The following is a 12,837-nucleotide window of genomic DNA, read 5'->3' as shown; positions in this document are numbered from 1 at the left end:
CCCACAGACCAACCACCCTGCACACCTCCTTCTTTCTGCTCCTTCAGACTAGCGGCAGCAGCAATTGGCAAACATTTGGTGGAACTGTGCCTTTGCTGAGCTCATTATACGAGCTACTTCTCAGTGTAACACTCCAAAGAACGGTTGTGAGTGTCATAAAGCAGAAATGTTGCAGTGATGGGCTAAAGGTGGAGTGTCAAAAAGAGCAGGAGCTTCTTAAAGAGACAGAGGACCAATTTCAAGGTGTTAAATTGTGAAGTCAAATTTCTATTAAGTTATGTTTGACATATACAGCTTTTTAATAACAAACTTGATTGTGCAGTTAAATGGCACTATGTGCCTGGAAAGTACACAATACGGTCCCTTTTAATTAAACATAACTTTCATTGCTGTAGCAAAATGTCACACTGGAGGATTCAGAAAATCCACCCTTTAATTCGACTGGGAAAGAAAAACTTAGATGTATCTCTGCTCAAACAACTGAATCAAATGACTGAATTATTCTCTCACGTCATGGAGCTCTGCATTTGAGTGTGCAGGACACTGGATGCATCTAAAAGTTGCAGAACGTAACTCTTCAGGACTGGAGTTGGAGACCCTGCATAGAACAACCTGGTTGTAGTCGTGTTGATGTGCACTTCCCACAGACCTAAAGGTTGAAAATGCTGTTCTCAAAAAAGGCTCAACATGTCTGGAACACAATATTGTTACCAAGAACATGTTTTCACGTTATAACTGGGTCATCATGAGGTTTTCTGCACCACACAATTAGCTTAGGTTACAGCATCAAACGAAGTGTTAGTGGAGAGGAGAAACAGACTTCACTGAAGGTGATGAGTAAATCAATATCAGTCAGGATGAAGAGACCGAGTCCATAAGTGAGGCTAGTTATGCTGAGGAAGAGGAGGAGGAAGCACAGAAGGGATGGTTGGTGATATGTTGTTGTGGCCGCTGCATGTTTTAAACTGATTGTGAAACCAACTTGATGAAAAACACAGTTTTTGACACATTACTGCTGTCGTTTAATCCCAAACGCAGTGCAGCATTCAACCTACAATTAGCTGTTTAAAGATTATATTGTGATTGACAAATATTAGGTTAGTCATAACTGAACTGTGCAGGCATTTTAGTGATAAAATATAAAGTTTTTATGTTTTTTTATTTATATTGACATAATTCCTGCAGAGAATTACAAAAATGACAAAACATTTACTTAATGTTTTAATGAGGTGTGATAATTTAATCTGCAAAAGACCAGCATGTTATTCTTAATCTGGTGGGTCTAAATGAACACATTTGTATGATCTTGACACTTGAAATAATTAGAGGCATAGATTTGGTAACATTTAAAGATGAGGCTGAGGTGATAAATGGGGAATTCTGATGTCAAAGAAATTAACAGACTACAAAAAATAGAGTAAAAAATTGACTCAAAAATGAAAAATATGACTAAATGTTAGGTCAAGAAGTCAAGAACCAAGGAGTCAAAAACAGACAGTGTCAGGGAACAAAACAAACAAAAAATGTTCTGCAAAAGCAGAATATGCAGCAAAATTACTAAAACTTTAGAGGAGGAACCTAAGAAAACAGGGAGGATAATTGTGACATGGTAACCACGGCAACACGAGGATCAGCGAAAGCAAACAGGAAACTTTTAACTGCGGAGGAAGAAGGAAAAACTGATTTTACAAAATAAAACAGGAAGTAAAGTGAAATAAACTGAAACCAAACCCCGACAGAACAGAAAACATAAAATTGATACCCAGAGTTAGAACCTTGTTTGGAAATCTCCACTCTGGCCTGGCCTCCTGGCTCCCCCCTGCCGTAGCATTTGTGTTGTACCTCATCAATCTCAAGTTGTGATAGCTGTTGCCGTTTGTGGATGTAGGAACACCGAGCTACTAGTTTTTTTACAGTTAGTGTTGACTGGGGATGTCAGAGTAAAAATTCCTCCCACGTTTCTTTCTATGCAGCCCCTCTGACTAGGGTTACATGAGTAGTAACATTCCAACAGATCCATGTTTTCACCTCTCGCCCATTTCCGTCTTGTTCCAGTAGCCCATTTTTCATCAAGGTGCTCTGGTTCCCCAGCGCCTGACGCAGACCTTGTCTGGCCAGGCGGCGTCTGAAACGGAACTGTGTGTCACATAATATTTATTCAAATAAAAAGCCATGAATTGTTACAAATGCCAAAAAATGCTCCCCAACTGAAAACTCCAAAATATAAATTTTAAAAAGTATTGCATCAAAAGGACTGCAAAGATAACTGCAATTGTTCAGAGTAAGATGACACAACTACCATAAAGGATTAATTAAATTTAAAGGTTTTTTTGATGGGTTTGCAAACATATATGGCTGACTGACCTGGTCTATCCTAGAGAACTGAGATGTGTTCAGTGAATTAACTCATTCAGTGTTTATGAAGGGCGGGCGGTTCTGCAGCTCCGTGATTCTCTCCCTGTCGTTCCTGCAGGTCCTTCAGTCGGAGGGTCTGAACATGGAGGAGGAGCTGTGCCGCCTGCGGAGCCAAGCGGAGCTCCACCGGATGCAGACCACGGTCATCGCCACCCTGGAGGGGGAGCGGGCGGCGCTGGAGAGAGACAGGGACACGCTGCGCAGCACGGTGGACGCCCTGCGAGCCGCCCAGCGAAAGGTCAGGAGCAGACAAGACTTGGATGGAGTCAAGCTGATTGTTTTTGTTTTTTTTTTGTTCAAACTACTGTTATCATAAAGAAGTTTTGTATAATATAAAACATTATTTTAGTATAAAGTTCTCAGCTGCAATACCTAAGTAAGAAACACATGAACTCAGAGCAGAAATCCTTGTCACTTCAGTTTTTCAACATGATTTTATTTAAAAATGAAACCTAAAACTAGCTTGTTCAGACATTCTGCATCAGCAGAATGAAGTCTCAGTGAATATGTTTAATGTCCTATTTGCAGTAAAATTTCAGGACATGAGTAAAGCTGCAAGTTAAGGAAAAGAGCACTGCATAGTCAGCATTAAAGAAATACCATAAAACAAGGTTGGTGAACACCTTCTGCACAGAAAGAGCTGTTAATGATTCGTTTTCTGATCTTCCTCCATGTCACATTGATTCCTTTTAAAAAAGAATCCAGCTTCTTTGTGTTCATGCAATTTTTACAGCCAATTAACACCACGTTTATTCAAGTTTTAAGTTTTCCAAGACAAATATTTTATGATTTGACATCATTGAACATAAAAAGAAACCTTGTTCTCCTTTTTTAGATGTCAGTATAGTCAATAAGTTCATGGTTTTCTTGGATGCTGTGATTTCCTGCCAGTAACTAAATGCAGCTGCTTCCCGCAATATCAGAGCCATGCAGCTTCTTGGCCTCTTTGGTTTATGAATTAAATAACATTAGTTGTACATCTGCATAGTCAGTTCGAAAATAAAAATTTGTACGTTTGAATATTTGATGATTCACTTCGTGAAACGGAAAAAGCCATGTACGACCCTACATCTTGACCACAGCAGCAGAGACTTTGAGCTCCTGGGGTTTAAATCGGTGAATGTTAAATGAAACATGAAGTGCATTCTACTTCCCTGAGCTTCAGGCCTGAATTTAACCCAAATGGAAAAATTACTTCTTGTCCCGTCAATTTTTTCATGTGTGAGCTCACTGAGCTATTCTGTGTGATGATAATGTAGTTTAGCTCAGAAACTGTTTAGACTGCAACAAACGGTAAGGATCATTGAAGCTAGCCTTCCCTCCAACCAGGACGTGCATTTCTGTAGATCCCACACATCCTGGACACAAACTGTTTATACTTTTACCTTGAGGTTGGCCCTATAGAACGCTATTTACTGGAACGAACCACCACAAACTCAGTTTGTTCCCCCAGGCTGTCTCTTTAATGCTTACATTGAGACTATACATATTTACATGAATTCAACCTTGTCTTTTCTTCTTCTTCCAGATTTATAGACTTATATTTGAATCTCTGTACATTGAGAGCAAAGTAGAACCAAAGTCAAATTCCCTGTTTTCATATACAAAAATGGCAAATGAAGCTGATTCTGAACTAAAGCTTAAACCGATATATTGATCTTTGATGCTGCTGCAGAAAAGTTGTAGTTTTTGTTGTTAAATTTAAATCTTAAACCAGAGGATTATTAAACAAACTTCAGAATAACAGAAATCCTAGTAATCCCTTGGTGATCTAGTATCTATAATTTAGCTTTGAACATAATTTTGTTAAACATTTAAATTCAATGTAGTTTATTTGTATTCAATTCACAACAAATGTCATCTCCAGGAACTTTACAGAAAAAAATAATTTAAATTCAATCACACATATATTCCAATTGATCCTAGCTCTCAAACAGTTCATTAAGCTCAATAACACATTCAATAAAACTTTTTTTCTCATAATTTTTATATTGGACAGAAGCAGACATTCCTACAAATAAATTGCTAGCGTTCTGTTGTATGTAAACATAAAAGCTAAATTTTAATTGTCTTCTAATATGAGAAGCTCATGGTTTATGGAGCTCCCATGTAGTTTTATCTGGGTTTTTTTTATTCATGACTTCTGTCTTCACTGTAGTTTATCATCTGGATCACAGTCAGGTTTGTCAAGAGACTCAGTCATGTTGGTTATCTCTAGCTAGATCAAATAGTTTCTTGCCTCATCTGTCCAGAAAGTAATAAAATGGCGTCATTAATCCATCCGTCTTCTGCCATCAGACTGACCAGCTGGAGCTCACCATCCAGACTCTGAGAGCGGAGCTGGAGCGTCAGGGCCGCAGTCTGGAGACCTCGCGGCGTCGGGAGGAGCAGCTGGAGGCGGAGCTTCACGAGGCCGCCCTGGAAGCAAAGTCTCTGGTCCGAGCACGCGACCAGGCGCTGCTGGAGGCCTCGCGGCTGGAGCAGGAGAAGGACTTGTGCCAGTCGGAGCTGGACGGCGAGCGGAAGGAAGGCCGTCAGAGAGAGAGGGAGGCGGCGAGACTCAGGCAGCAGCTGGAGAGCACAACCTTGGCTCTGGAGCACAGCAACCAGAGAGCGTGTGCCCTGGACGCTGAACACAGGTGCACTCGTATTTAACCTTCATTCTGCAATTAACTTTTACAAGACATCAGAGAGCGCGGCTTGGTTGCGCCGTGCCGTTATCTGTAATGTGGAATCTTCAGTCAACCCTCCTCTGACCCGTGTTCCTGCTGTGTGTGTAGACGTGTGTGTCAGCAGCTGACTGAGTCCAAGGAGCTCAGCGCTCGGCTGCAGGACCTGGAGAAAAAGCTCAGCTCTCGACTGAGCAGCATGGAGGAGGTGAAGAAGCAGCTGCAGGAGCAGCATGCAGAAGCTCTGGCCAAGATCAGCGCACTGTCTCAGGTGTGTTTTTGAAAAAAGGCTCACATTATACCCATAGTTCTGCTGCACAAGGTGAATATGCACTCTGAATTTACCTGAACAAAACAAATTCACTGCCAAAGAATTGGAGTTTTAAACATGCATCACACTCAAAAAGCAAAAGGAAAAGTTGCATAGAGAAAAGCGAGGGTTTCCCCCAGTACAGACGACTGTAAAACCGAGGGGGATGGGATTCCTCTGTGGGTCATAAAACTCCTCAACAGGGGGTCCAGAAATAATCTCCAGGAATTAAAATGAATGCAAAATTTATTGCTAATTGCATATTTTTCTGTTAATTGTTACAAGACAGAAAAATACATTAGTTACAAATCCATATAACTGTTACAGTGATTGTTGTGATTGTCATTATCCCAATGCTTAATTAGCATATTAACTCATTTCGACCTGTAAAAGTTGAGGTTATTAGTTTTTATGACTATAATTTCTGTGCTGCAAGCTGGAAAACTTGGAATTGCTGCATTTGTGCACAAATGAGATGAAACTGCTGTTTGATGCTGTCATAAACATACACAACAGAGAGAGAAAATTCACAAACGATATTATAGATCCCAAAAATACACTCCTCCTCAGTAAGTAGATGAATTATAGCCTTTTAAATGTTGTTAAAACTGAGGGTGACATACTTCCTTTTTTAGTTTATTGTTTGCAACAACATAATAATCCTTTTCATTATTGTATTTGGAACAAAATTATGTTTTATCCATCATCAATAATATTTATAATGACCACTCATTGCATGACTGTATTAACAATTAATAAAACAAATGTGTGTATTTTGCTGCCAGATTCTAAATTAATCATAAAATAATTTAAATATTGCACATACAAAACACATTTTGAAACACAATTGGTCAAACGACTGACCACTAGGTGGCAGCAAAGTGATTACAATATGGTCCTTGGTGTGTAATGAATATGCATCAAAAGGCATAAGTGGTGCAAACTAGCTGGACTTTATTGGCATATTTGAACATACTTAATGCAATCTGCTAATCTGTGAATCCTGTGCAGACGTATAGCAAATATCTGGTGCAAAACAATGTAAAAATTGTTTGCATGTGGATCAGATGTAGAAAACAACAGAAAATCCCTGTTTTGTCAAATTTCTGTGCAGAGGTTACATTAAGAAGGCTGTTACACATACATCTACCTTTTACAAGTGTTTTCAAGTAAACAATCATTAAAACCAACAAGAATATTCAGTTGTTTTGTTCAGCTGGGAGCTAATGTTGTACGTAGATGACCAGGCTTATATTTGTCCTATTGGCTCTAACAAAGTTTTACAAGAAAGGTTGTCCTTGAATCAAATCTCAGGATTTATATTAAACAGATTGTGCAAATCCTCCTGCTAGATATTCTTCTTTATGTTAATGCATTGTTTTTTTTTCTTTAGCATTTCTCAGATTTTAATCTTTTAATCCTTTCCCACCCACCTCCCATCTCCATAGGATCTATCCAGTGAGCAGAGTTCAGCTCAGAAACTCGTTGCAGAAGTCGACGACCTCAGGCAGAAGTTGCAGAGATCCGAGGCTGAGCTCAAGGCGACGACAGATTCTCTAAAGCGGTCTCAGGAGAAAGCCGAGTCGCTCTCACAGCAGCTCAAGACGAGCGAATCGCCTCCTGTTTCAAATTCAGAACTGTCGCACAAAAGCGAGGCGCCACATCTAGATCAAAGCCCTGAAGCCGGCAGAGAGCTCGCCCCGTGCATGACCCGGCGGCACACCACAGGAGAGTCAGAGCGGCTCCTGAGTGAGAGGGTGCTGGAGCTGGAGAAAGAGGTGTGTAAGCTTGTAAGCGATGTGTGTGTTTGTGTTTACGTGAAGGGTTGGGCTGTATTCTGCTAAAAATGTTGCTGTAGGGACACTCTGCGACTATCAGCTCACACAAGGCCACTTCCCCGAGCGTGGCGGTTTATTTCCAGAACTTGGGTTTTATCTCTGCTCATCAGTTTTAAAATGTCACCTCGGCTACTGTTAATCTTCCTTATCTCCTCTGCTGCTCCCCGGATGCAGCTCATGCTGTTCCTCTCTGCCTCAAAAACACACATTAACCCCAACATCAAGCTGTTAGAGTGGAGCTGCATCATCTCCAAGGTCAGGAATTTCATCCAGTGCATTTCTCAGCCAGCGCTGCATTATTGCTGGTAAACTTTTAAGAGATTAGGGACAGCTGAACATAGACACAGCCAGCTCTGGGCCTTAATTCCTGGTTCAGTCAGAAATATTTTGGTGCAGCTTTGATTCTTATGTAAAAACACTCAACAAGACGTGTGCATTTAAAATAAATAATACAATAAAATAGAAATATTACTAATAATTTTAAGTAGTGAAAGTGCTTAAAAGTGTAGAAACTGTATGGCTTTCTTATAATCATCAGAAGATTGTGCCACCCAGTTACACAAATGTTTAGCTCCAGTTTGAGATTATTCCATCTTTGAAATAATTAAAATTAGATTTAAAGGTGTAAAATTTAATTAGAGGGTGTGCACCAGTTCTGTACATCATTAAAAGCCCAACATTAATAATGCACATATGCCAACGATGAAACGATGTAAACTTCTAATCTTGGTGGTAAATTATCCCTCAAAAGCAGTTTGAAACGTCGTTGCTGCAGCAGCAGCTTGAGGTGGTAGTCAAGCTCCCCAACTTTTGCTTTTTGGTAGAAAACGTAACAGCTAACATGTGTCATCCAAACTGCTTTAACAGTGAAAAACTTAAAAACCAAAAAAGCCTCTTTACTCTCCACCACCAGCACATTTGGATCCAGATATTTTACTTTAGCATGTCCATATTTAACCTGGGAGTCTCATTTTATGTTGATAATACTCTGATCTGATTTTCTGCAGCAAACGCAAAAAAGTTGACAAATACTCTTAATTTAATAAACTTGCAGAAAGACATTTTTACCCACAGTGCAGAGAGACTAGTTTAGTCAAGTCAGTTTTGATTGGGTATGATTTCGGAAAGGACCCTCTGCAGGATGGAGGTGCTTATTAAAGCAGCAAATCTATTAGCTGTTGTTCTGTGCATTCGTCATCTGATATAGAAATAGCCCAATTTTCCAATACTGAAATTTAATGGCTGCAGTCAGAAGAGTGAATTGTGCTGCAGGAAAGCAAAATTTAAAGGTGCCCATTTACGAAGGAAGAAATTCCCGGCGTATGATTGAGTCAGCAGTGTTAAACATGAGGAAAATGTGGTTTAAAAAAAGAGCTGTCACACACTAAACCTGAGCTGCACGCGCTCAAATCCATGCTCCAACGCTGTTTCCCTACCAGGGTGTGCAAAAATACCGTCAGGCTGCTTGGTGGGAACAGAAATGAGCCGTGATGTGCTGCTGCAGATCAATTTTGGAGCAAGACACTTTTTTTTTAATGCTGTCAGCATTTTTCCCTTAGATTGTGTCTGACAATGCCTAATCAACATATTTAAGTGTGGGTTACACAGTGTCAAGTGTCAGTAATAAGTATGCATATTTACAGGGGGAAAAAGTTTAGAAATTTACCTTATGACAGATTTAGGATGAATTTCAGTGTTTATTGATTGATATATAGGTCAGATAGCTCTCAACGTCTGACCTGCATGGGAGTAATTTAAAAGGTCAGCTGCTGATTCTACTCAAATCCAAATCGCATGGATGTTTCCAGAGGTATTTGATACCCCGGTGTTGCTGCAGACCTTGTTAAAATGGACGCTTTTTCACCCTCCCTCAGAGAGCCGTGGCAGCGGCGAGGCAAGAGGCTCTGCAGATGCGCCTGTCTCAGTCCCAGGAGGCCTGTGAGCACCTCAAGGAGCAGCTGGAGGCTCTGCGCCGCCACTCCCTCAGCCTGCAGGACTCCTGCACCAGCCTGCAGACGCTCAACACTCAGCTACAGGTGACCACACACACAAGCAGCAGGACGATGATGGAGTGAGCTCGTTACCCCCAGGGTCGCTTCCGTAACGTTTTTGACCGAAACACATCGGCTATTTTCAAAGAACTAGTTCAACATTGAAGTGTTTAGAGTCACCGTCATGCAGATAGTTATGTGGAAAGAGTGATGCTTGCTGCACCATTTTACACTTGATCTATAAAATGTTAAATGCTTAGCAGAAATAGCATATTGTCAATAATTTATGAACCCACAAAGTTAAACATATATTTTTTTTGTGACCCCATTTTTTTTATTAAAACCCCAGATTGTCCTTATGAGTGCACTTTGGTGTTAGAGCAAATGTTACAGTGCAAACATTGTCCCTGCACCTTCACCGCCATGCATAAAGGACTCAGAACCCTTTAACTTGCTCTCAACATTACAATTTTCAACGAACTTTGTTAGGGATTTTATGTAATAAATCTGACCTTAGCACAATTTTAAGTTAGCTGCTGGATTCTCTTCATGTTTGTTCACTGATGTTCCTGAAGAAACATCTGAAATCTTCACAGAACAGCTGCGTTTACAGAGAGAACTCGATTTGAACTCTGCTTAGGAAATAGGCGACTCCTGAAGGAAATTGGTTGCTCTTGACTTTATTTAGGGGTATCAAAGTCAAGGATGGCAATCCAGAGTTTCTGATTTTGCATGAAAACTGATAAATTTTTATCATTTCATTCCACATCACAAATGTGCACTACTCTGTGTAAGTCTGTCAGATAAAATCAGAAAAAAACATGCAAAAGTCTTCAGTCAGCTCTCATTTTTATATACTTTCTTCCAAAAAGCCAAATCTCTTTTTCATGATTTAAATTCACCTTGTGTGGCAATTATTTGAGCTTTCAAAGATTTCTTTTACTGATACTTTCAATTTTTAGAGGAATTACTTAGGTAGTTTTTTACCATTTACATGTTGTGTCCTCAATTTGCTCACTTTCCTCATTCTTTGCTTGGATTGATGGATGGATTTGTTTGATAAAATTATATAAATAAAAAATATAACAATAAATAAAGAACAGTAAAAGTCTTAAGGAGACACAAATACCGAATATATTCATCATTTAAGATGCGCAACTCTTGAAGCTAGGTGTGAGTTGATGTTCACATCCATAGACATGGTCTGTCTGCCATATGCACACTCAGGTGGAGCAGGCCTCCCTAAACTCCCAGCATGCAATAGTGCTGGCACGCTGCAGCGAGAGCGAGGCCCGGCGCGCAGCGCTGGAGGCCGAGTCGAAGGTGTGGGCGCGGGAGCGAGAGGAGTCGGTGTCCAGGATGGAGGCTCTGAGGCGAGACCATGAGCGGATGACGGCGCTGCAGCAGCAGCAGGAAGTGGAGCTGGAGGAGCTGCTGGAGAAATACTCCCAGCTGAGGGCCGGCTACCGCAGCCTGGAGGGTCAGCACAGGGAGCTGGAGGGGAGGTGTGTAAACTTTCTCCCAAAACAACTTCAGAAAACCGGGATGCTTCAGCCAACAGTCTGAAGTCAACATTGCTGTTGGTTTCAGTGATGTTTGTGTTTTCAAGGTACAAGGAGCACCTGGATCGTAAAACCCAGCTGGAGGAGGAGGAGAGGGAGATAAAGCTGGAGAGGCAGAAGATGGAGGCAGAAGCCCAGAGGACGCTGGAGAGAGAGCGAGAGCTGGAGAGGCTGAGAGACGACAACGAGAGGTAACCGATCCAGACAGCTTCCTCAGAGTCACTTTCATGAGATCTGATCAGCCTTTCATGGCAGTCTTGTTCATTTGAATGCAGGGAGCTGCGGCGGTAATGCCTCTATACGAGGCACAGCGAGCAACACAAGAATCGATTTGAATGCAAATGTACTAAATAATGCACTGAACGCATTTTTGTCCCTGATTGCAAACGTTTGGGTTTGAGAACAGAAAAACAAGGCTTCACTCCATAAAACATAAGAAACAAAATTTAAGCACTTCAAGGGAGTGTAAAGTTTGTTTTGAGGACTTTTCAAAGATCTTTATTATAACGTCTGAATTTATGCAACACCGTTAGATATTTTTTAAAATTTGTTTTTGTGCAATAAATCAGGCATACAGAGATCTACAGTTCAAAATAAGTGGTTCTGATTGTAATTTCTCTTGAGGCTGATGGGTCTATAATATTAATGATCATCATAAGATGCTTGTGTACTATAATTAATTAATCAGCCATCATCACGCTGATGCAGCTGATTACTGACTGATGGAACTAATGACAGCCTGCAGGGACGGAGACTGAACACGTCAGACTGTAACACCCTATTCTATAGGAAACGTGCATGAATGCATAAACAATCAGGTGTAAAATGATTAATTCCCCCTGAAAATGCACCTCAAGTCGTTTATTCAGTGGTTTAAATAACATTGTCATGCAGTTTCAAACTAATAAGCACCAAAAAAACCTCATGCTTGTAAATGTACACCATTCAAACATTACGGTCAGGAATGTTAGCAAAAAAAACCAAAAGTGTATCTGTGTTCATGTTCACCCTGAGTCATTACTGTTTCTTTTCCTTTGATGAAGAAATAACAACAAAAAGGTGTGATGTTTGAGTAAAACTGCGTCAGTCAAGGTCATGAAAAACATTCATATTCTAGGCTCTGAAACACCTACAAGAATACAAAGTTGTTTGTCTGGAGCTCTGCCCCGTCAAGGACATTTTCAAGGGCCGGGAGAAAACATTTCTAGCAGATGGAAGGTCAAATCTGACCTCATGCACTAAAGTCATAAAGCCAAAATAAGAGAGTAATCTGTAAAAATGTTGTTTGGCCAGACTGGACACAAAACATTTCTTTGGAAAATCCAAGTGATTTTTGGACTTGGTAAAAATCTCTCAGGTTAAGCAAGCATGTGGTGACCGTAGGAAGAAACTTGTAGTAGAACCAATAAAACATTAAACTGAGAGGAGGTTTAACCCGTAGATCAAAAAACACAAAAACACTAAAGGAGATCCATTCTGCAAAATTCACTGTTTGTACATTTTTATTCTTTCGTTCGAGTCTCTACTAAAACAAACAGAAAAAAATCACCACCAAGCTGTTTTCTAGTAATAAGTTCATGTATTTTGATGTCTGAAAAATGAATTGAAGAAAAAAATCAGTGAGCACTGGCCTGTTACCTAGCAACCCCGTTACCTAGCAACCCAATCAGAGCTGGTCAGTTGGTTTTTTCCGCTGTACAATGTTTACTGGAAAACACGAGAGTTTAGTTGTTGACTTTAGGCCTGTCACAATAACAAGTTTTGCTGGACCATAAATTGTTCCAGAAGTTATTGTGAGAAACATTAATATTGTTGTTTTGAGACCATTTTTAAGTAATATAATGATAATGGCAAAATAATAATGCAAAAAGATCAGTAAACTTTAAATTCTGACAAGCATTTAACACTGGAACTGGAAGACATTTTAAACATCCAAAGTAAATAAACAAAACAACAAATAAAATACATTTTGACATCTTTGTAAACAAAACTGTCCTTCAAAAAAAGGGCTAGTTGAGACCAAAACACTAAACTATAGACTTTTATCATCCA

The 12,837-nt window shown here is 40.1% G+C and overlaps 1 protein-coding gene across 1 annotated transcript in view; it reads left to right on the top strand.

The window, feature by feature from the left end:
- LOC102225996 (protein Daple) overlaps positions 1-12,837 on the top strand; it is a 58,388-nt gene that overhangs the window by 27,491 nt on the left and 18,060 nt on the right. Inside the window, exons 16-22 of the mRNA XM_014471572.2 lie at positions 2,474-2,653; positions 4,714-5,054; positions 5,196-5,355; positions 6,843-7,172; positions 9,107-9,268; positions 10,451-10,728; positions 10,833-10,976. Of these exons, the coding sequence (XP_014327058.1) occupies positions 2,474-2,653; positions 4,714-5,054; positions 5,196-5,355; positions 6,843-7,172; positions 9,107-9,268; positions 10,451-10,728; positions 10,833-10,976 (1,595 nt within the window). The remainder of the gene's footprint in view (positions 1-2,473; positions 2,654-4,713; positions 5,055-5,195; positions 5,356-6,842; positions 7,173-9,106; positions 9,269-10,450; positions 10,729-10,832; positions 10,977-12,837) is intronic.

This window comes from Xiphophorus maculatus, chromosome 23 (genome assembly GCF_002775205.1).
Source record: "Xiphophorus maculatus strain JP 163 A chromosome 23, X_maculatus-5.0-male, whole genome shotgun sequence".
Taxonomy (NCBI): domain Eukaryota; kingdom Metazoa; phylum Chordata; class Actinopteri; order Cyprinodontiformes; family Poeciliidae; genus Xiphophorus; species Xiphophorus maculatus.
The sequence above is the reverse complement of the archived record's forward strand: the minus strand, read 5'-3'. Positions and strand labels throughout refer to the sequence as shown.